Source organism: Rhinatrema bivittatum, chromosome 4, assembly GCF_901001135.1.
Source record: "Rhinatrema bivittatum chromosome 4, aRhiBiv1.1, whole genome shotgun sequence".
Taxonomy (NCBI): domain Eukaryota; kingdom Metazoa; phylum Chordata; class Amphibia; order Gymnophiona; family Rhinatrematidae; genus Rhinatrema; species Rhinatrema bivittatum.
In genome coordinates, this window is record NC_042618.1 from 206,827,610 (window position 1) to 206,851,799 (window position 24,190).

The following is a 24,190-nucleotide window of genomic DNA, read 5'->3' on the forward strand; positions in this document are numbered from 1 at the left end:
TGTAGGGTCGAAAGCCTTGGGAGCCTCTGCCCCTAGTTCTTCTGGGAGAAGGACGCTGGAATATTTTTCCTCTGTCTTCCGTTAGCCAAGGCACTGGAAATTCGCCCCACTTGCTGGCTAATTTCTCTAATTCGCTTCCAAACAAGAGAGATCCCTTAAGGGGCATTCTTGTGAGATTCGCCTTAGAAGTTGCTTCTAGGTTGTGGCATACGTTCTGGGATTATCTACCACCCTCAAGAGAAGCAAGCAGGAGCGTGCCAACTGCGCAGCAGGAAGTGATCTGCAGTGTCATTGCTGTTGCGTCGAAGGCTTGCTTAAGAATGGATTCTAATCGTCTATCCTGAGTATCCTTCAATGCCGCCCCTCCCTCAACAGGAATGGTTGTTTGCTTCAAGACGGCGCAGACCATGGCGTCCACTTTCAGGAAATGCAGGTGTTCCTTGGTTGCTGGTTCCAGAGGGTACAAGGCTTCTAATGCCCAACACCCTTTAAAGTTTGCCTCTGGGGCATCCCACTCCAGGTCAATCAGTTCCTGGATGGCTTCCATCATTGGGAAATAGCATGAGGCCTTACCGAAGGGACACCAAGATGGGGTTCTTCTTTGGTTCCGCCATAAGATCTGTGCCTGGAATCCCCAGAGTCTTCAGAGTCTGGGAAACAAGGGCTGGTAATTCATCCCTGTGGAAGAAGCAAAGAATGGTTCTGTATGGTTCCAGGCCTGGAAGAATTTCTCCTTCCTCCAGTGAGCCACCATCATAATCTGAAGTGTCTAGGTCCCTGTCAGTGAAATTCTTGGTTAGGCGAGGCATGTCTCGAGGCACCCGAGCAGGGCCGGGATGGTCAGGTGCTTCCGGCTGGGGTAACCCCCGGGTCACAGCTGGGGCTGATTGCGCCTGAACGAAGGCTTGCAGCCCCTGGAAAAATTCCAACCAGGAGAAGGCCCCTGGGTCCATATTAGCCCCAGGGGGAGTCGGAGTAGGGGCCCCTGAAATACCCTCTTGTGGAGAAGATGCCATTTCGGAGTTGCATAGGTCTGGGGTGCTGTCATATGGAGTAGTTCCTGACCCATCCTCCGACTGTGAAGGACCAGACTTTGGTCCCCCCTGGGCTTCTTCGCAATGATGACACAGGTAGGACCTCCAGTTCAGGCTGTGCGGCTCTGATGAGGCAGGCTGTGCAAAGGGATTGCCTTCTGAGCTTCTCTGACGCCGGTGCCATTGCCTCTGTGTATAGACACACAGGTAATGTGCTTCAATATGCGCGTTGTAATGCGCGTGTGCCCTTATGTGCATGTGTAGGTTTGCGCACAGCTATGCACACGGCTATGTTAGTGACGTACAAGTTGGGCGCATTGACCGTCTGGCCTGCCCCGCACATACTGACGGGCGAGGAGGGAAGATAGCGCCAACGCCCCCGAGCGTAAGATGGCGCCGCTGAGGGTCTCCAATTGTCTGGACCCCTGCACCGGACCGGGGCCTAGCCCAACCAAGGCTGCCCAATCCAATCGGTGCTCCCTTTTATCTCGCCGGATGAAAAACAGAGTCGGTATGGCACTCCAAACCCTGGAGACCTTAAAGTTTCCTGCTTACCTAGTCTCGGCGCTTACTGATCGCGTGCAGGGACAGTCTCCAACTACAGGGGGAGAGGGCTTAACCTTCACTGCCGCGCTCGGTTATGCACCCGCTGCCATTCAGCCGCTCTAGTGGCTAAGTCCACGCTGGGAGCCAGCTACCGGGATATCGAAAATCACCTCAGGAATTCTCAACTGGGGGAGGGACTCTTAGGCAGGAGAGCGGGGCTCGATCTTCTTTAAGGTAATTTTGTCTTCTTGCTGTAATTTTCCTAACACTGTGCTAGTGTGTGGGATAGCGTCCACATCTGCTAGGAGACGGAGAGATACTGAGGAGCTGAGATCACTGCAGGGATATATCTAGGGTGACGTCAGCTTTGAAATCTGACTCCGTCTCCCATCTGCTAGCAGAAGAGCACATAACACACTGGTCCTGAGTCCATCTGGCTATACGCTAGGAAGCTCTGTTTCCTCATGTGAACTTGTAACTGAAAAAATATATCATCTGACAGCCAAGGGTGGGCCCTGGACTGGTCTGACTGGACTCAAAGACAGGAAATTATCAGTTAAGAACTAAGTACACCTTCTTCTTCATTCAGTCAGACCAGTCCAGATGAACAGGATGTACCCAAGCTATTCCTGAACAGGGCGGGATGCTGTCAAATCTGCTCTCAACATCTGGGAGGTGAAAAAAGCCACCTCCTAGATACCAACATCTTAAGTGATAATGCTTAGAAAAAGAATGTAATAAAGACCAAATCGCTGCTTTACAAACCTCCAAAGGCAATACCAACCTCAATTCTGCACAAGTAGTCGCCTGAGCTCTTGTGGAATGAGCCCTTACCTGTTTAGGAAGAGGATTACCCAACTCACATAGGCCATCATAATAGCTTCTTTAACCCAGTGTTCTATGGTAGTCTTAGATGCTGATTCACCTTTCCACACACCACTATATAGGACAAACAGATGATCAGATTTTCAGAAGCTAATAGTGACCTTCAGATATCTCAAAAGTATCCTTCTGACATCCAAAGAGTGAAGATTCTTATACTCCAAAATCTGCCTGCTTTCTGAACATTGAAAAATTGGCTGATTCATATGAAAGGCCATTACCACTTTGGGAAAAAAGGAAGGAACCATATAAAGCCTGATCATCATGAATAACAAAAAGGGCTCTCTACAAGGAAGTGCCTGCAATTTCAAAACTCTTCTGGCAGAAGAAATCACCACCAGAAACAATTTTTAAAGTAAGCAGCTTTAAGGAAACATATCTGAGAGGTCTGCAATATAACTCTGCCAAAAATGTCAAAACCAAGGTCAGATTTCGTGATGGAAAACAAGACCTCTCCGGAGGTCTAATATGTTTAACATTTCAAAAAACGAGGCATATCCGGATGGGAAGACAAGGGTCTACCCAAAATATGTCCCCAGTAACATGAGAAAGCTGCCACCTGCACATTTAAGGAATTGAGTGCCAAACCCTTAGTAAATCCTTCCTGTAAAAAGAATTCCAGAATCAGTGGAACTGATATTTTACACAGTTTACACTACTGACCAGCACACCACTCCTCAAAAACTCGCCAAATTCACACACAAGCCAATGACATGGAAAACTTCCCAGCCTTCAGAAGAGTAGCCATTACTGCTGGAGAATATCCTTTCTTCATTAAACATGCCCTCTCAAGGGCCAGACCATAAGACAAAATCAACCTAGATCCTCGTGGATGAACGGACCATGTAACAGCGACCCTTTGTTGGATGAAAGCCTCAGAGACCTACTGCAGAGTAATCTTGAGATCCGTATACTATGGATGCCAGAGACAATCTGGAGCCACCAGAATCAATAGACCCGGATATTTCGAGATCTTCTGCAGCACTCATCCTATCATGGGTCATGGAGGAAAGACATACACAGAGTCTTTTCTGTTGGCCAAACCTGGACCAGAGTATCAATTCTGGATGAAAGACCGTCTCTTTTCTGACTGAAAAATCTTGTACTTGGAAGCCCCAAGTTAGCCATAATCTGATCGAAGGCCACTGGAGACAGGGACTAATTCTCCTGGATCGACCACACTGTGACAGATAATCTGAATGAATATTTTCCACACCTGCTATGTGTGACACCAACAAGGCCCTCAAATTTCTTTCCACCCAAGCAATAAGAACCACTACATCCAATTATACTTGTGGACTTTTGGCCCCTCCTTGATTTAAATATGCTACTGCCATGGCATTGTTGGACATTATCCTGACAGCCATGGAGCCTAATGGCTGAACATAAGAGCATGCCATCGGATTCTTGACAGATAGTAATGCCAGAACCTAACAGACTATCTTCTGTATTCTTTGTTCTGTTAAATGTGGCCCAGCTTTGAATCGAACCATGTCCCCAGATACTCCAGGGTCTGGAATGGCTGGAGACTGCTCTTGAAGAAATTGACTATCCAGCCCAATTCCTGCAGAAAATACTCTGCAGATGCGCAACCCTGCCACAATTACCACCATCACCTTTGAGAAGGTTCTTGGAGAGGTTGCTAATCCAAAGGGTAGCACCTGAAACTGATAATGTTGAGATAGCATCACAAAATGTAAGAATCGCAGATGACCCTTTCCTACTGGAATGTGCAGTTAAGCCTCCATCAAATCCAAGGTGGTCAGGTATTCTCCTTGATGACCAAAACAACTTATCTTAGTGTTCCCATCCTGAAATGCATTATCTTCAAGAATCTGTTCACCTGTTTCAGATCCAAAATGAGAGAATAGGAACCACGAAATAAAGGGAATATCGACAGAGACCCTTTGGAACTGAAATCGCTAACTTTTATCTTGAAAAGCCTTGCTAGTATTGCCTTTATTTCTTTCCTTTTTCTAGTAGATCGGCATGGGAAAACAATAAAAGCATCTGAAACAGAATGAGAGAATTCCAGAGCGTAACTATCTCAAATGATGTCCAGGACCCATTGATCTGAAGTAATTTGGGCTCATCTCCAATAGAAGCAAGGGAGATTGCCATCTATCTCTGGAATCAGAGATAAGGCCCCCAAGCACTCATTGCGAGGCACAAGTGGATCCTGACCCAGAGGATCCCTCTTTACCTCCTCTCTTAACACAAAAGGACCAGAATCTGCTGAAAGTCTTCAACCTTTGCGCATTCACACTTCTTCCCTTAAAATGCCTTGAGTCCTGAAATCTGCCACGGGTCAGGAATCCACAAGCAGCAGATTTTGCCTTATCCTCTGGAAGACTCAGCACCTTAATATCCCCTCAAGCCTTTCCCATCTTTTCTAGATCATCTCCAAACAGAAGCTGATCTTTAAAGGGAAGCTTAGTCAATAGAGAAATTACTTACTTGATAATTTCATTTTCCTTAGTGTAGACAGATGTACTCCTGACCAATGGGTTAAGTTCCCCTGCCAGTAGATGGAGACGAAGTCAGATTTCAAAGCTGACGTCACCCTAGACACACCCCTGCAGTGACCTCAGCCCTTCAGTATTCTCTTCAAAAGCCACTATGAAATACTATTGAAAAAACTTGATTAAAAACAGATAACAGTAACTGTACTCAACCAGTGAGCCCCAGTAAGAATATAGATGACTTGATCTAGGGATTGGATGACGGCTTACCTGTAATCTCTTGAAATCTATATCCACTCCATGGGCGAATCTTTGGCACTGTTTTTGGACAGCCATGGGCGGGATGTTGAGTCCAACTGTCTACACTATGGAAAATTAAATTATCAGGTAAGGAATTTCTCCATTTTCTAGCGTGTAGCCAGATGGACTCAGGACCAATAGGATAGATACGGGTAGATGTGAATCGGTTATTTACTCTTTCGGATAGTAGAAAGACTAGGGGGCACTCCATGAAGTTAGCATGGGGCACATTTAAAACTAATCGGCGAAAGTTCTTTTTTACTCAACGCACAATTAAACTCTGGAATTTGTTGCCAGAGGATGTGGTTAGTGCAGTTAGTATAGCTGTGTTTAAAAAAGGATTGGATAAGTTCTTGGAGGAGAAGTCCATTACCTGCTATTAAGTTCACTTAGAGAATAGCCACTGCCATTAGCAATGGTTACATGGAATAGACTTAGTTTTTGGGTGCTTGCCAGGTTCTTATGGCCTGGATTGGCCACTGTTGGAAACAGGATGCTGGGCTTGATGGACCCTTGGTCTGACCCAGTATGGCATTTTCTTATGTTTTTATGTTCTTATATACAAATGCTACTCCCAATCGGGGCAGGAGGCTGCCAGCGGTCCAGTTAACATCCCCCTTTCAAAGGCTGAATCCTCTCGGGCCTGCACATCCAGTTGATATAACCTGGAGAAGGTGTGCAAGTAGGACCATGTCGCCGCTCGGCAGATATTGTCGGGAGACAGCATTCTAGCTTCCGCCCATGAGACCACCTGAGCCCTAGAGAAATGAGCTTTAACCTGAGAAGGAAATGGGCTTTCCTGCCTTCACATAGGCTCCCATGACCATCTCCTTATTCCAGTGAGCTATGGTAGCCAGCAAAGCTGGTTCGCAAAGCTGGAAGCACAGTGAGGGACCGGTTCTGAAACTTCCAGATACCACACCAAAAGTTTACTGACCTTCAAATGACGGAGGAGGCGGTATCCTTCTGCGTCCTTGTGCTTATCTAGGGGTGGCAATGAAAAGGACTGATGCAAATGAAACTCCAAGACTACCTTGGGCAAGAAGGATAGAACAGTACAAAGCTGTAATGCTCCTGGAGTCATCTGGAGGAACGGTTCCTGACACAATGCCTGTAATTCAGAGATGCGACGTGCCAAGCACATAGCCACCAGGAACGCCGTTTTCAAAGTTAATAAACGCAAGGAAAGACTGTGCAGTGGCCGAAAGGAGGGTTCGCCAAAAATTCTAATTCTAATACTAGATTAACATTCCACAAGGGACTGGCCACCGTATGGGTGGTCAGAGGTGTTTCACGCCCTTTCAGAAATTGGGCCATGTCTGGATGAGCTGACAGGTGAGTTCTGATCACCTTCACCCTGAAACATGAGAGCGCCACTACCTGGACCTTCAAGGACTTAAGGGTCAAACCTTTATTCAAGCAATCCTGCAAAAATTCCAGAATTAGTGAGATTTTGACCACCCGAGGGGGGGGGGGGGACGACGACACTGCATTCCTTGCATCAGGCCTCAAATACTCTCCAGACCCGCACATATGCTAGGGACGTAGAAAACTTCAGAGCGCTGAGTAAGGTGGCAATTACTTCTGCTGAATATCCTCACTTCATCAGGCGAGCCCTCTCAAGAGCCAGACTGGAAGACAGAATAGGGTCGGATCCTCGTGAAGGACCAATCCCTGCTGTAGCTGTAGCAGGTTCCCTGTGCTATGGGAGGCACAGGGGGGTCCTCCACAAGAAGTCTCCACATGTCGCATACCACAGATGCCTGAGCCAATCTGGAGCTACTAGTAGACCAATCCCCTGTGGTGCTCGATTCTGCGAATGATCCTACCCAGCAGGAGGGCATGGAGGGAAGGCATATAGCAACTCTTCCTCCGGTCAGGTCTGAACGAGAGCATCAATCCTCAGGGACCACTGATCTCTTCTGCGACTAAAGATTCTGGGAACCTTCGCACTGTGAGATGCGGCCAGCAGGTCAACGGACGGGAAACCCTAGCGATCTACTATCAGCTGAAAGGCTTTGGTTGACAAATCCCACTCTCCTGGATCCAGACTCTCCCTGCTTAGAAAGTTTGCTTTGACGTTGTCTTTTCTTGCAATGAGGGAGGCTGAGATCATCTATAGATGTATTTCCACCCATTCCATAACGAGATCTCTCTCCTGCGACACTTGCAGGCTCTTGGTTCCACCCTGGCAGTTGATGTAGGCTACCGTCATTGTGTTGTTCAACATTACATGGACTGCTTGATACTGGAGACTGGCTGAATTGTAGAAACACCAATATGACTGCCCGGGATTCCAGACGGTTGATTTTCCAGAGGGCCTCTTCCTAGTCCACCATCCCTGGGCTGACATAGCTGGCATAGCGATATATGACACTAGTACGGTTCTTGGAAGGTACATGACCTAGAACTTTTCGAACCATGTGGCTCGAATTAGAGAACATATCTCAATGGGAATGCCGCAGAAGCGGGTACTTACCATCCGACGTGGATCGCTGAAGAACGAGCCGGTGAAGATTGCTGGCTCCGTGGATTTCAGGAGTCATCGAGGGAGTAGACGCCCATCTCAACTCTGATGCCTGGTATGGTAGCACAGGTATAGAGGAGACAGGCTGAGCATGGCTGGCGCTACCACCGTAATTAGTGGAGGGCCACAATCCTGCACCGATGTCTGTGGGGCACGCCTCGGGAACAGGGGAGCCAATTAATAGCTCATGGATCTGGCCCTCGTCGCAGCGGCTCCATGTCTCGTGACGCCAGTGCAGAATTCTTCGGAACTTGTTCCGGTGTTTCTGGAGCGCTGTTCAAAAGCCAGGCCGCAAGACAGAAGCGTTCTGCCTGGTCGAAAAATACTGGCCCCTGATGAAGCAATCGCGGAAGATGGCCCAACCGGATCGGACCGTCCACTGCCAGATGGAGCAGATCTGCAAATCAAGGGCGCTGTGGCCACTCAGGAGCCACCAGAATGACGGGCCCCCGATGAAGCTCTATTCTCCGAAGGACCTTGCCCACTAGAGGCCAGGGGGGAAAGGCGTAAAGTAGAACGTGGTCCGGCCAGGGGAGCACTAGAGCGTCTACTCCTTCCGCCCCGCGCTCTCGCCGACGGCTGAAGAACTGAGTTGCTTTGGTGTTGAGGGACGTCGCCATGAGGTCCAGTCGTGGCGTCCCCCAGCGATGGCGAAGGAGATGCATGGCTTCGTCGGAGAGGGACCACTCCCCGGGGTCCAGTTGCTGACGACTCAGGTAGTCGGCCTGAATGTTGTCTACGCCTGCGATGTGTGATGCTGCCAGGCGCACTACATGCTGCTCCGCCCACATTAGGCGGGCGGTTTCGAGCGACACGTGCAGGCTCTTCGTGCCTCCTTGGCGATTGATATACGCTACGGTCGTTGCGTATTCCGATAGAATCCTCACCGCTCGATTCCGCACCAAGGGTAAGAAATGCATGAGAGCCAGATGCACCGCCCTTGTTTCCAGGCGATTTATCGGCCAGGTCGCTTGCTCCTTCGTCCACAGCCCCTGTGCTGAACTCCGGAGGCATACTGCCCCCTAGCCAGACAGGCTGGCATCGGTGGTGACCACCACCTAATCCGGTGTCTCTAGAGAAACGCCTTGGGCCAGATGACGTGGTTCCAGCCACCAGTCCAGGCTGACCTTGGCAGACTGAGGGAGAGGAAGCACCAGCTGGTAATCCTGAGAGACTGGTTTCCAGCGAGAGAGAAGGGTCGCTTGCAGGGGGCGGAGGTGCGCAAAAGCCCATGGGACAAGATCGATTGTGGAGGCCATGGAACCCAAGAGCTGCAGATAGTCCCAGGACGTGGGATCTGGTAACAGAAAAACGCTGTACTTGTTCCCGAGGGATTGGGCCTTGTCCGGGCGTAGGAAGACCTTGCCCTGAAGCGTATCAAAGTGTGCTCCCAAAAAATCCAAGTGCAGCGAGGGGGTGAGGGAGCTCTTGGTGAAGTTCACCACCCAGCCCAGGGACCGGAGAAGATGAACGACCCTGGAGACCGCCGACTGTCCCTGGGAGAAGGACTTTGCTCGAATGAGCCAGTCGTCCAGGTAGGGGTGGAGTAGGATCCCCTACCGTCTCAGAGCGGCCGCAACCATGATCTTCGTGAACGTCCGTGGGGCGGTCGCCAGCCCGAAGGGGAGGGCTTGAAACTGAAAGTGTCGGTTCAGAATCCTGAAGCGAAGAAACCTCTGGTGAGCCTTGAGGATGGGGATGTGGAGATAGGCCTCTGTCAGGCCGAGGGAGGCAAGGAATTCCCCTTGATGTACCGCCGCAATGACAGAACGCAGGGTCTCCATGCGGAAACGGAGGACCCTTAGGGACTTGTTGACCTCCTTGAGATCCAGGATTGGGCGGAAGGAACCGTCCTTTTTGGGCACAATGAAGTAGATTGAATAATGGCCCGAGCCCACCTCTCCGAAGGGGACGGGAGCGATGGCCCCGAGGCTCAGAAGTCTGTCCAGGGTCTGTTGCACTGCCAGTCTCTTGAGGCTCGATCCGCAAGGCGAGAAGAGAAACCTGTCCCGTGGGCGGCGGGCAAACTCCAAAGCGTAGCCGTTCTTTAAGATGTCTAGGACCTACTGGTCCGAAGTGATGCAAACCCACTCCTCGTAAAAGCGAGAGATTCATCCACCGATCCGTGGAGTCGAGCAGTGGGCGGGCTCGGCATCATTGAGCAGGCTTGGACGAGGCCCCCTGACCTGTCCCCTCCCGAGCGGGCCTGCGACCGCGAAAGGAACGGGGCCAGGACTGTGATCTGGAAGATGTAGCCCGTGGCCCCTGTTATTTGTAGCCGCAGTAGCGACGCTGCGCCCGGGTGTGGGATCTGGAGGGAGTAAAAGGCCTGAAGTTTCGCTGGCGGTCTTCTGGCAGCTTGTGGACCGAATTCTCCCCCAGGGACTTGATGATCTGGTCGAGATCTTCACCAAAGAGGAACTTGCCCTTGAAAGGAAGAGACCCAAGACTGGACTTGGAGGAGGTATCCGCCGACCAGTTGCGAAGCCATAGGAGGCGCCGTGCGGAGACCACTGAGACCATGGATCTCGCCAGTACACGGAACAAAACATACAAAGCGTCCGCCCCATAAGCTATGGCGGACTCTAGACGGTCTGCCTGTCGCGCTTCCTCAGGTGGTAAGTCCTGTGAGGTGAGTAGCTGTTGTACCCAGTGGAGGCTTGCCCGCTGCGCCAGGGAGCTACAGATGGCGGCGCAAATCCCCAAGGCTGAGACCTCAAATACCCACTTGAAGTAGACCTCCAGCTTTCTATCCTGTGTATCCCGCAGAGCTGTGCCATCCGTCACCGGTATGGCCTCCTCTTGGTCACCGCCGACACCACAGAGTCCACTTTCGGGACCTTAATCAACTCCAAGAAGTCCTCCGGGAGAGGATAACGTTTTTCCATGGCGCGTCCGACCTTAAGGGATGTCTCGGGAGTATCCCACTCCCTGGCTAATAATTGTAGAAAAGTGGGATGGGTGGGAAAGGCCCGGGATAGAGGGCACAAGCCGGCTAAGAGCGGATCCCCCTTCCTGGTGGACGAGGTGACAACTGGAACCGGGGATGCTGGAGGGTTGGGTGGAGGGTCGAGGCCCAACTCCTGAAGGATCTGCAGAATAACGTCCTCAAGCTCTTCCCTCCTAAAGATGCGCAGGACCCGCGGGTCATCGCACTCTAGTTGCGCCTCCGAAGTCGGATCGTCCGGATTAGACGGGAGGTTCCCCCCCCCCCCGGATCCGGGAAGGGTCCCGCCCCCCCCCCCCCCAGCGAGAAGGGTGCGAAGTGTACTCTGGGAGCCCCATGGGTGGGCCCCAGCCCCCCCTTCCGCTGAATTCTGGGTCCCCTGCGGAATCTCCGCTAGCCGAGGTGCCTTGGCAGGAGGCGGGTCCGGAATGGACGCCCTGGGAACCTCCAGGCGTTGCAGATAAGCATTGTGCATCAGCACAATGAACTCCGGGGAAAAAGGTGGGGGACCCGGAGGGGGGGCGATGGGTGAGACATCTGGGGGGCCCTGGTCCCCTGAGGCACCAATCAGAGTGAGAATCGGTGGAGGGAAGTCGCCGGGGTCCTCTCCTTCCTCCCCTGATGGCTGCTGAAACTGCTCTGAAGAAATCAAAATGGCCGTCGTTCCCGCCGATAGCGGCGAAGGGGCCGGCCCCCGATGCCCGGATTGCGCTGCAGCGCGGGGAGGAAGGAGGTCCAGCGGCCCAGAGGTGCCCTCCCCACCAGGGAGGCACCTGGAGCAGACTCCCTCCCTCAAGATCCTCGACCTCGGCTCGCCACAGGCAGAGCAGCGGGACGGCCACGGCATGCTAACAGGCAGCCGGGGGGGGGGGGAGGGGCGAGCCGCGGGGGGGCCAGTGAAGAAGGAAGGATCGCCGCGGGAAGCGAGGAAGAAGCCTTGCACTCCCCCGAGTGCCCTCGGATCAGCAGCAGAGGAATGTCCCCTCTCTGCTACGGCGGCCCTGGGGAATGAAACATCTCGGGGCCGCGGGGCAACCTGCGGCAACGAGGGGGAAGAGGCTAGCATCAGCAGCTTTCCCCAAGTCAAAGTCAGCTTCCATGCTGAAAAGGAAAAATCACAAAAACCAAACACTTACCCAACGGCAGAGGAGAGAAGGGGAGGGAGACTAAAACCAGCCCTGCCTGCAAGCTCCGGGAAGGGAACTTTCCTCGCTCCTCCCTCTTTTTTTTTTTTTTAACAAACTTTTTCAACTACCTTGATCCAGCCTAAGCTAAAAAGCCACTAAGGAAAGAAAATTCTTCATGAAGGGGAAGCACCAGGTTCCCCTACTCTCATCTGCTGGAGTCAGAGATATACTGAGCTCCTGCAGAGGGTGCACACGTACTTATGTCAGCACCCTTTGAAGCCTTGTCTGACTCCATCTGCTGGATGGGGGACATAACCCACCATCTGGACTGATCCTGGTACGTACAGGGAACTAATCTTTCATCTCAGGAGAGTCCTTCAAATTTTCCCTTTCAGCCTACCAAACTGTAGTTCACAGCATGGGATGTATGCCTACCATCTGCGGGAGACAGAAAATACTGGCAGGCTGAAGTCAGCATGGATGCCTATAAGCGCAACATCAGGAAGCCTGTAGATCTCTGTCTCCATCTGCTAGTTAGTGGACATAACCCATTCATCTGGTCAGCTCTGACTGGATGAAGAGAAAGCATTAATTTGAGGGACTTGTTATATCAATGGTTTTTCCATATCAGGTACAAGTGGTGTTTCCTTGGCTATTAAAAAAATATTGAATGTAAGGCTGGTTCGTGAAGCTGGAACATGGAACCCATTACTCAATAGTACAGTGTTTTTTCTCACTTTACACATATATAAATACCAGCATATTATTTCCCATTTCCATTTCTTTTAAATATTCCCTTTGTTTACACCCTCTAGATCTACAAGTAGAGGCTTCTTTACAATGGACTAGTAAATGCCTAGCAAGAATCATTTCAGCCATGGAAGCCAGAGGATCTGATGGTCAAGAAACCAAAATCTGACGTCAATCTCACAAGTCTCCTGTGCCCAAGGCATATAAGAAAATCCATTACAAATTGGTTAGCTCTATAGCAAGTGGCATTTTTATGTGAAAGGTCAGTAGAATACTTTAAAACTAATTCTAATATTTGACCTGTTTTTCTTGGGTGGCTCTACCAGAAGTAATACTAACAGCAAACATTAAAAAATCATAAAAACAAGCAAGTCTCTGCATACTGTCAAGGTGAAATCCCTCGGTAAGCTCCAGCCCCACACTGAAGGACAACAGTTGGATGAGGGCTAAGAGAAAGCCTCAAAGATAGAGCCTTGAAAAGCCCTTCTACAGGTGGAAAGATCATATGAACTACACAAAACATTAAGAGACCATGTTGCAGAGGACTTAAACAGGTCATCAATCCATAAAACCAAAGTCATTCAAGTCTTCTGTACCACATGTTTACAAACTCACAGAGGTCAGAATCAACACCAATCTGTCAGGTAAAATCTCCTCACCTTTCTCCCTTGCTTTTGGCTGCACCCTTGCTGAGATAGTCACGTGACAGAAGAGGCAGCAGGTTGATAACAATCCCTTCCTGGCTGTCATCCTCATCCAGATTATATAAGGCTTTGGCTGGCATAAGATGGTCACTGTAAAAGATATATACTCTGTGTCACAAAGTCAAACCTTTGAACTCCCACAGACACCTCCACGATAAGAGCTCTTACTCAAAGAATCTCACCTCAAGTCTTGTCTATTCTGGTAGACATTGTATTCTGAATAGGAGAACTGAGTTTAAGAAAACTACATAATCTCACAGGTGCTTTCTGCATACCCGCAATCAGCTAGCTAGCAATTGCTGGCTCAGAATAGAAGCTTTTTTTTTTTTTTTTTTTTTAATTAGCTAAGAGGTTTAACTCCTGGTCTTTAGGGCTTTCAGCTCAATTAGACTAGGATCTGGTAGCATATGTATTCATTCATAACTACCTGGGGATTCTTCCCCTATTTTATATTTTTACTCAACACATGTAAGACATTGCAGCTATGTATATGGGAAGCAGAAGTGAAAATGGGCTGGAAGAGACCAGTACTCTACTCCTGGATAATATTTAGAATAGGAACCGTGTACGACAGCACTGCTATAAGGCCAGCAGAAAGCATTGGAGAATTTACTTGCCTGATAATTTCGTTTTCCTTAGTGAAGACAGATGGACTGAGAACCAGTGGGTTTATGCTCCCCTGCCAGCAGATGGAGACAAAGCAAGCTGACGACAGTATATATAAACCTGTAGTAACCCCAGCCTCCCAGTATTCTCTTCAAAAGCAACTGTGGAAATACTAGCAAAAAACTTGACTAAAAGCATAATTAAAAACAGGTAACCAGAATTATTCTCAACCAACCATAAACGCTAAACTCACGTAAGATTCTAAGTACTCCAAGCTAGGGACTGGATGAACACTTACCAGTAATCCCTTGGGACCCAGAGCCCCACAGGAGGACTATTGATACACTCATGCGGTAGCCGAGGGCAGGAAGCTGAGTCCAACTGTCTACACTAAGGAAAACAAAATTATCAGGTAAGAAATTTCTCTATTTCCTAGCATGTAGACAGATGGACTCAGGAACAGTGGGATGTAGCAAAGCTACCCCCCCCCCCCCCAACAAGGTGGGAGGCTGTCACAGTCCAGTCAACACCAACCACGGATCTCACTTGGGCCTGCACATCCAGACGATAAAACCTGGAAAAAGTGTTTAAGGAGGACCAAGTCACAGCTCGTCAGATATCGACAGGAGACAACAAACTAACCTCTGCCCATGACACTACTTAAGCCCTAGTGGAATGAGCCCTAACCTGAGTAGGCAACGGCTTTTCGACATCCACCCTCCACCAGTACAAGTCCGCTACCTCAAACTCCAAAAGGGACTTCTATGCATCCAAGATTCACCACCTGATCTTCGACGCAAAAGCCCTATTCGCCTATGTCTCTAATCTAACACAAATTAACCCCCAGGAGATTCCCAGTGACCTAGCGCAAACCAAAGCTGAAGAACTCGCTCTACATTTCTACAACAAAGTCAACTGCCTTCTAACACAATTGCCTTCTAATCCCCCCGATCCTACTTCCCCCCCGACTCTTCTGCAACCCTCCCTCAACAAAAATGGTCTGGAATCACTTGAACCCATCTCTACCTTAGAGATACAAGCTCTTTTAAGGAGAATGAAACCCTCCTCCCACCCATTGGATACTATTCCCACTAAACTGCTCTTGGCTATCCCTGACTCCATCGCCAAATCACTTGCGGACATCATAAATTGCTCGCTCTCCCAAGGATCATATCCTGACGACCTCAAATTGGCCTCCATTAAACCCCTACTCAAGAAACCCAACTTGGACACTAAAGACCCTAATAATTTCCGCCCCATCGCCAATCTTCCATTCATAGCTAAGATTCTAGAAAAAGTTGTAAACACTCAACTCTCCGACTACCTTGAAGACAACAAAATTCTATTCCCCTCACAATACGGTTTTCGCAAATCAATGAGTACAGAATCCCTCCTCATCTCCATGTCAGACTTCATTTTAATGGGCCTTGACAAAGGTCAATCCTTCCTCCTGATTCTACTGGACTTATCAGCGGCCTTTGATACGGTCAACCATTCCACTCTCACATCCTTACTGGCTTCTATAGGTATCTCAGGCACCGCACTCTCATGGTTTAAATCTTTTCTCTCCAATAGAGGCTTCAAGGTTAAGATACAGAATAAGGAATCATCTCGAATGGACTCTTCCATAGGAGTCCCCCAGGGCTCCTCGCTGTCGCCTACACTCTTCAACATTTATCTCTTACCAATCTGCCAACTCCTCTCCAACCTTAACCTCAAACACTTTCTTTACGCCGACGATATCCAGATCGTGATACCCATTAAAGAATCTTATATGAAAACATTGGATTACTGGGAAAATTGCCTCCTTCAAATTAAACGCCTCCTATCCAACCTAAACTTAGTTTTAAACTCCTCCAAAACCGAACTGCTGCTCATCTCCCCAGATAACAACAACTCCATCTCTAATCTTCCGGCTATCCCTACTACCACACAAGTGAGAGACCTAGGAGTCTTAATTGACAACCGGATGAACCTTAAAGCCTTCATTAACAGAACCACCAAAGATTGTTTCCACAAACTCCAAGTTCTGAAAAGAATTAGACCGCTCTTCCACTTTCAGGACTTCAGAACTATTCTACAAGCTATCATTTTTTCCAAGATCGATTACTGTAACTCTATCCTTCTGGGCCTCCCTTCCTCCTACACTAAACCACTTCAGATAATACAAAATGCTACAGCAAGATTACTGACAAATTCCAGGAGAAGGGACCACATAACTCCAATCCTAAAAGATCTCCACTGGTTGCCAATTCACTTCAGAATCCTCTACAAATCTCTTTCCATAATATACAAAACCATCCATCTACATATTCCACTCGACTTACAAGTCCCTTTCCAAATATACAACTCCTCCAGACCAATTAGAGACACACTCAGAGGATCTCTTCAAGTACCTCCTACTAAAACCACCAGACACATCACTTTAAGAGATCGGGCCCTCTCAACAGCCGGCCCCACCTTATGGAACTCCATCCCTCCCGACCTCAGACAAGAACCTAGCCTCCCAACTTTCAGGAAAAGACTTAAGACCTGGCTGTTTAAACAAGCATTCCCGGACACCAACTAATTCTCACACCATCAACCAAACGTTATCCAGCCAGTCCTACTAGACGTTATCCAACCAGTCCTACCGCCTTCTCCATGTAAATATCTATAGCTTATATTATAGATATTGTAAATATCTTATCTAATGTAAATATCTTTATCTAATGTTATCCTCTCCTTTTTTTCTTCTCTTCTCCCAGTTTTAATTCCCTTGTTATTTGTAACTGCTCACTTCCACAGGTTACTCTGTTGTTCATTGTACACCCCTGTTATATGTAAACCGGCATGATGTGATTGTATCATGAATGCCGGTATATAAAAAGCTTAAATAAATAAATAAATAAATATACTTGGCTTTCACTACCTCCTTAATCCAACGAGCTATGATAGCCCGCGAAGCCGGAGTGCCATGCTTACTCCCAACATGGAGAACAAACAGGTGATCCGTCTTTCGAAAAGGTTCAGAAACCTCTAGATACTGCACGACAAGTTGCTTGACATCAAAGGAATGCAAGAGGCGATACTCCTCTGCATTCCTGACCTTATCTAGGGATGGCAAGGAGATGGACTGATTCAAATTAAAGTCCAAGACTACCTTGGGCAAAAAGGATGTAACAGTATGCAGCTGTAATGCCCCTAGAGTCACCCAATGGAAAGGTTCCCAGCAACACAAGGCCTGCAGCACAGAAATTTGGCATGGTGAAAAAACAGCCACCAGGAACACAGTCTTCAAGGTCAACAACCACAAGGAAAGGCTATGCAGCCGTCAGAATGTAGGGCCCACCAAAAAATCCAGCACCAAGTTAAGACTCCACAATGGAACCGGTAACCTCAAGGGAGGCCTAAGATACTTCACTCCCTTCAAAAACAGGCCACATCAGGATGAGACAACAAGGAAACAACATACACTGGGCCTCTGAAACAGGCAAGAGCTGCAAGCTGCACCTTCAAGGAATTAAGAGCCAATCCTTTATTCAGCACATCCTGCAATAAATCCAGAATAAGTGGGATCTTAACTGAATGAGGAAGAACATGCTGGGCCTCAAAAACTCTCCAAATTCGCACATAAGCCAAGCAAGTGAAGAACTTGCGAGCACAGAGGAAGGTGGCAATCACCACAAAGGAATAACCATGGTTTAACAGGCGAGCCCTTCTCAAGTGCCAAACCGTAAGCCAGAACTGAGTTGGATCCTCATGAAGAACCGGTCCCTGTTGTAACAGATCCATGTGTGGAGGAAGATGAAGGGGGGCCTCCACCAGGAGTCTTCACAAATCTGCATACCATGGATGCCTGGGCCAGTCCAGTGTCACCAGGAGTACTTGCCCCCTGTGGCCTTCGATCTTGCGAATTATCCTGCCAAGCAAGGGCCACAGAGGAATGGCATAAAGCAATCTGTTTTCTGGCCAGTCCTGTTCAAGAGCATCTTATTTCCAGGGTCCACAGATCTCTCCTGCGACTGTAGAATCAAGGAACCTTTGCATTGCGAGAAGTCGCCAGCAGGTCTAGGAAAGGAAGGCCTCAGCTGATAACACCCACTCTCCTGGGTCCAGTCTCTCCCTGCTGAGAAAGTCTGCTCTTATGTTGTCTTTTCCTCCAATGTGAGAGGCCAAGGTTATCTGCAGATGACCTTTCGCCCAGTCCATAGGCTGGTCTATTTCCTGCAACACTTGCCAGCTGTTGGTTTCTCCCTGGCGATTGATATAAGCCACTGTCATCGCGTTGTCCAACATCATGCGAACCACTTGATTCCACAGCCTATGACTGAACTGCAAGCATGCCAGCCATACCACCTGGACCTCCAGGTGACTAATGTTCCAGAGGGACTCCATCATTCCAGCGCCCCTGGGCTGTTAACTCCAGACAGTGAGCCTCCCAACCCTGGAGACTTGCATCTGTCGTGACTACCAACCAGGCTAGAGAGAACAAGGTAACACCCTTTTCTCAGATGATCCACCTGCAACCAACACTGGAGGTGGGAGCAGATTTCCATCGGCAAGTGGAGCTGAACCACATAATCCTGAGACTGCAGGTTCCAACGAGATAGCAGAGAGCGCTGAAGAGGACATATATGTGGGTCTTGCCCACAGCACCACTTGCAGGGTAGCTGCCATCAAGCTGAATACCTGTAGGTAGGACCACACCATCAGGTATATGATGTTCATCAACTGATGCATTTGAGACATCAATCTCTGGATCAGAACTTCCAGTAGAAAAACTCTGTCCTGTCCCTTATTGAACTGGACCCCAAGATATTCCAACAACTGGAATGGTTGAAGAATGCTCTTGGTCAGGTTCACCACCTAACCAAGCTCCTGTGATAAGGAGAACACCTTGTGAGTCACCAGGCGGCTCTCTTCCTGAGACTTGGCTCGAATCAACCAGTCGTCTAATTACGGGTGTACCAGGATCCCTTCTTTTCCCAGGCCGCCGATACTACCACCATAATCTTGGAAACTGTTCTGGGAGCAGTGGCTAGACCAAAGGGCATAAGAACATAAGAAATTGCCATGCTGGGTCAGACCAAGGATCCATCAAGCCCAGCATCCTGTTTCCAACAGAGGCCAAACCAGGCCCCAAGAACCTGGCAATTACCCAAACACTAAGATGATCCCATGCTACTGATGCAATTCATAACAGTGGCTATTCCCTAAGTAAACTTGATTAATAGCCGTTAATGGACTTCTCCTCCAAGAACTTATCCAAACCTTTTTTGAACCCAGCTACACTAACTACACTAACCACATCCTCTGGCAACAAATTCCAGAGCTTTATTGTGCGTTGAGTGAAAAATAATTTTCTCTGATTAGTCTTAAATGTGCTACTTGCTAACTTCATGGAATGTCCCATAGTCCTTCTATTATTCGAAAGTGTAAATAACTGATTCACATCTACTCGTTCAAGACCTCTCATGATCTTAAAGACCTCTATCATATCCCCCCCTCAGCCGTCTTTTCTCCAAGCTGAACAGCCCTAACCTCTTCAGCGTTTCCTCATAAGGGAGCTGTCCATCCCCTTTATCATTTTGCTTGCCCTTTTCTGTACTTTCTCCATCGCAACTATATCTTTTTTGAGATGCGGCGACCAGAATCGTACACAGTATTCAAGGTGCAGTCTCACCATGGAGCGATATAGAGGCATTATGATATTTTCTGCTTTATTAACCATTCCCTTCCTAATAATTCCTAACATTCTGTTTGCTTTTTTGACTGCTGCAGCACACTGAGCAGACGATTTTAAAATATTATCCACTATGATGCCTAGATCTTTTTCCTGGGTGGTAGCTCCTAATATGGAACCTAACATCGTGTAACTACAGCAAGGGTTATTTTTCCCTATATGCAACACCTTGCATTTGTCCATATTAAATTTCATCTGCCATTTGGATGCCCAATCTTCCAGTCTTGCAAGGTCCTCCTGTAATGTATTACAATCCGCTTGTGATTTAACTACTCTGAATAATTTTGTATCATCCGCAAATTTGATTACCTCACTCGTCGTATTCCTTTCCAGATCATTTATATATATATTGAAAAGCACCGGTCCAAGCACAGATCCCTGAGGCACTCTACTGTTTACCCTTTTCCACTGAGAAAATTGACCATTTAATCCTACTCTCTGTTTCCTGTCTTTTAACCAGTTTGTAATCCACGAAATGACATCGCCTCATATCCCTGCCTTGAAAAATAGGCAAAAATAGCCAAAATATTCTTGTAAAAAAGTATTGTAAAGAGCCTGTAGCCGCCTCAGCGGCCTCGTGAAGGGAGGGATCTGGACAACCAGATTTACACCTCATGGGTGCCCAGACCAAGCACTCACAAGGGTACCAACCCCTGGCTTGGCCGCTTCAACTGGACAGGGAAGAACCCTAAGGATTCTAAAAAAAATAAAAGAAACCCCCAGGAGGAAGGCTCAAAAGAAAAAAATTAGATGAAAAAAATTAGTCAACTGCAGAACTGCAGGATTAACAGCCTCTGCCATCTGCTGGAGACAGAGAAATACTGATGAACTGCAGCTGGCACGGTTGCTTAGATAAGGTGTCAGCAAGGTTTTTTTTCTCTGTCTCCATATGCTGATAGGGGGAGATGAACCCAGGTGTCTGGACTGATCTGGGTACATACAGGGAACTGACTGTTAGCTTGGGAAAGTGCATCACTTATGTCAGCAGAGGAGCCTCCACTGCATCTTCCAGTGATACTCTCTCTACTGGATTCCAGGTGCTTGTGAATAGGGTGAAAAGAGAAACATGAATGTCCTTATCACTAGAGAGAGTAAAGGGAAACAGCCTCCAATAGGAGAACGAAAGTCAACAGGGGACTGAAAGATGTAAAGCAGAGCAACATGAAGAGGAAGGATGAGGAAGGAAGAGGGTGACTGACAAATGAAAAGTGAAAAGACAGGAGTGAAGAAGGAAGGAAATAAGGGAGCATAAAGGTGGAAGGTGAATAATGGCAAGAGCATGAAAGAGGATGGAGTGAAAGACAAATGCAAACAGAAAGAATCAGGAAAATGAGAGAATTCAGGAGGAGATATCCTTTGGTTTTTCTCATCAAAAGTATTGATATTTGTTCATCCAACATGACTTGAGAACTTAGCCCCATCACAAAAAATCCTAGTTCCATCCCTGTCCCCAACAAATAACGGTTTTAAACTGTCAAAGCAAAACATTGGAGCCAGATCCACAGCCCACTCACAGAGTAATGTGAGAATTAGATTTACATACCATAGTAGTCGAACTATTATCAGTGACAAGCAAGTTTGCTTACCGTAAACGGTGTTTCCGTAGATAGCAGGAAGAATTAGCCATGCTGTCATGGCACCGTCAGTCTGGCATCGGAGGCGGAGCTTCCCAAAGCTTATACAGAGCTTAGCTCTGTGCAGCTGCGCATGTGTTCCCGCACAGGAAGACAGAATCTCCTCAGTCTGTATGAAAGCAGTAAGAGAAAAAGGGGCTGTCCAGGGAGGTGGGTGGGTCAGCATGGCTAATTCATCCTGCTATCTACGGAAACACCATTTACGGTAATCAAACTTGCTTTTTCCCCGTCGATAGCAGGGCTGAATTAGCCGTGCTGTCATGGGAGTCCCTAGCTCCCAGTCACGCCAAATGGTGTCTATATGTTTACTTAGTATGTCCTTTTCCCCTTTTTTTTTTTTGTGTGACTTACTCGACGTGGATAGCCGATTGGAAAGTTATGAAGATAAGGTATCCAAAACTGCACGTCCCAGCTTGGCATCTTGAGAAGTTTGCTGGTCTAAACAGTAATGGGATGTAAAAATATGTAGAGATGACCAGGTGGCCACTTTACAGATGTCAAGAGGTGGAACATGACGTAAGTGGGCCACGAGGTGGAGATTGCTCGCAGTTGATGAGCATTCGGTTTAGCCTGCAGTGCTATGTTTCTCTTGTTGTAACAGAATTGAATACATTGTGTTATCAAGCTAGAAATTGTCTGTTTCGCCACTGGCAGGCCAGGGGCATTTGGGTTAAAGGAGAGGAATAGCTGGGATGGTCTTGAGTTGGTGTGGAGTAATTTCTCTCGTTCAATGTGGTGTGGTTTTGGAAAGAACGTAGGGAGTTCTATGGACTGGTTGATGTGAAAGGCTGAGACTACCTTCAGAAGGAAGGATGGGTGAGTCCGTAGCATTGCCTTGTGGTGGAAGAACTGCAGGTAAGGCTCGTAATGTACGAGTGCTTGTAGTTCACTGACCCGGCGAGCTGACGTTACAGCAACGAGGAACACTACTTTCCATGTGAGGTATTTCACATGTGCCAAGTCCAACGGTTTGAATGGAAGAAGCATTAATTGCTCCAGGACTAGGTTGAGACTCCAGGGTTCTGGAGGTTTGGATACTGGGGGTCAGAGATGGTAGAGGCCCCTAATGAATCTAGAAACCAGTGGATGTTGGGATATCGGGTGGCCTTGGAGTGGCCTGTGGTAGGCTGCGATGGCACTTAGGTGTACTCAGACAGAGGTGGTCGCCAACTCTGCTGAGTATAAGGTGAATAGGTAATCCAGTAGGTCCATTGGAGCACAATCAAAAGGATCGTAGCGATTAGTGGTGCACCAAGACTCATAACGTTTCCATTTTAACTGGTATGCTTTCCTGGTAGATGGCTTTCTGGCTGCAAGCAAAATGGTTTGGGTTTCTTCTAATATCCCTTGATCCTTTAAGTACCGCCTGTTCAATCTCCACGCTGTCAGGTGGAGCAAGTCTTGCACTGGGTGGAGAAGAGCTCCGTGCTCTTGGGATAGAAGACTGTCTTTGTGTCCCAATGGAATGGGGGTATCGATTGATAGGTGGAGGAGGTACGCGTAACTAAGGTTGCCTGGGCCTCACTGGGGTGATAAGGATCAGGTCTGCCATCTCAGCTATGCATTTTTGGAGCGTGCATGTTATAAGTGGAATCGGTGGGAATGCGTACATCAGGCTTCCCGACCACGGGAGTAGGAAGGCGTCCTGAGCCATGCAGAGATGACTGGGAAACAGTGAGCAGAACTGAGGTACCTTCCTGTTGTGTTCCGTGGCAAAGAGATCCATGGATGGTGTCCCCCATCGAGTGAAAATGTCGTCGGCCACCTGCTGGTCTACAGACCACTCGTGAAGGTGAAAAATTTGACTTAATCTGTCTGCCCGCGTGTTGGCTATGCCGGGAAGATATGTCACTTGTAGATGGATTGCATGACGAGTCGTCCAAGCCCATATGAGAAGTGTTTCCCTGCAGAGTATCCATGAACCTGACCCTCCTTTTCTGTTGATATAAAACATGACTATCTGATTGTCCGTGTATATCATGACTCTTTTCCCTTGCAAATTTGCACGAAAGGTTTTGAGGGCATATCTAATCTCTCTGAGTTCGAGAAGATTGATCTGATATGACTGTTCGCGAGTGGTCCATAAGCCCTGTATTTGTAGGTGATCGAGGTGTGCTCCCCATCCTTTGTGGGAAGCGTCCATCGTGAGGACTATTTTGTGAGGTGGCATTGTGAAACGTGCTCCTCTTTGTTGCACTTGCGGTCTTAACCACCAATTCAAGTCCATGATCATGTCTGGAGTCAAGTTGATTCTCCGAGACAAAGGCTGCGAATGTTGTGTCCACTGAGGCTTTAGTCCGCATTGAAGTCGGCGAATGTGAAGATGGGTGTTCAGAAACATGTGAATGGCTGCCACCATATGACCCAATACTGATAGTATTTGGTGGGCTGTTGGTCTTGCCGTAGATCTTGGTGTTTGATAAGCGTCTGAAGCAGTAACCTTCAGTCTATGGGAAGAAAAAGCTCTGGTTTTGGTCGTATCCAACAATGCTCCTATGAACTGAAGTGTTCAAGAGGGTTGTAGGTTTGATTTTTTGTAGTTTACAATAAGGCCTAATTCTTGAAGATACGAAATGGTCTGTTGTAGGTGGGTTAGTACTGTCAGTCCATCTAATGCTACTAGGAGCCAGTCATCTAGATAGGAAAATACCTGGATTCCCAGTTTTCGAAGGTGGGCCACCACCACTGCATGCACTTCGTGAATACCTGAGGGGCTGCTGAGAGGCCGAAGGGGAGAACCTTATATTGGTAATGTTTCTTGTAGTGGAAACAGAGGTATTGCCATGAAGAGGGGTGCATTGGAATATGAGTATAAGCATCCTTCAAGTCTAGTGAGCATATCCAATCGTTGGGTTGAAGAAGGGGAAGAATCATTGTCAGGGAGAGCATTTTGAATTTCTCTCTGACTAGGTGATGTTTAACTCTCGTAAGTCCAGAATGGGGCAT

The 24,190-nt window shown here is 48.1% G+C and overlaps 1 protein-coding gene across 3 annotated transcripts in view; it reads right to left on the minus strand.

Annotated features, from left to right (window-relative positions):
• The window catches only part of FANCD2 (FA complementation group D2), a 536,781-nt gene that overhangs the window by 238,523 nt on the left and 274,068 nt on the right, over nucleotides 1-24,190 (minus strand). For all 3 annotated transcript variants that reach the window (XM_029599610.1, XM_029599611.1, XM_029599609.1), the window contains one exon: nucleotides 13,235-13,369. In XM_029599610.1, the coding sequence (XP_029455470.1) occupies nucleotides 13,235-13,369 (135 nt within the window). The remainder of the gene's footprint in view (nucleotides 1-13,234; nucleotides 13,370-24,190) is intronic.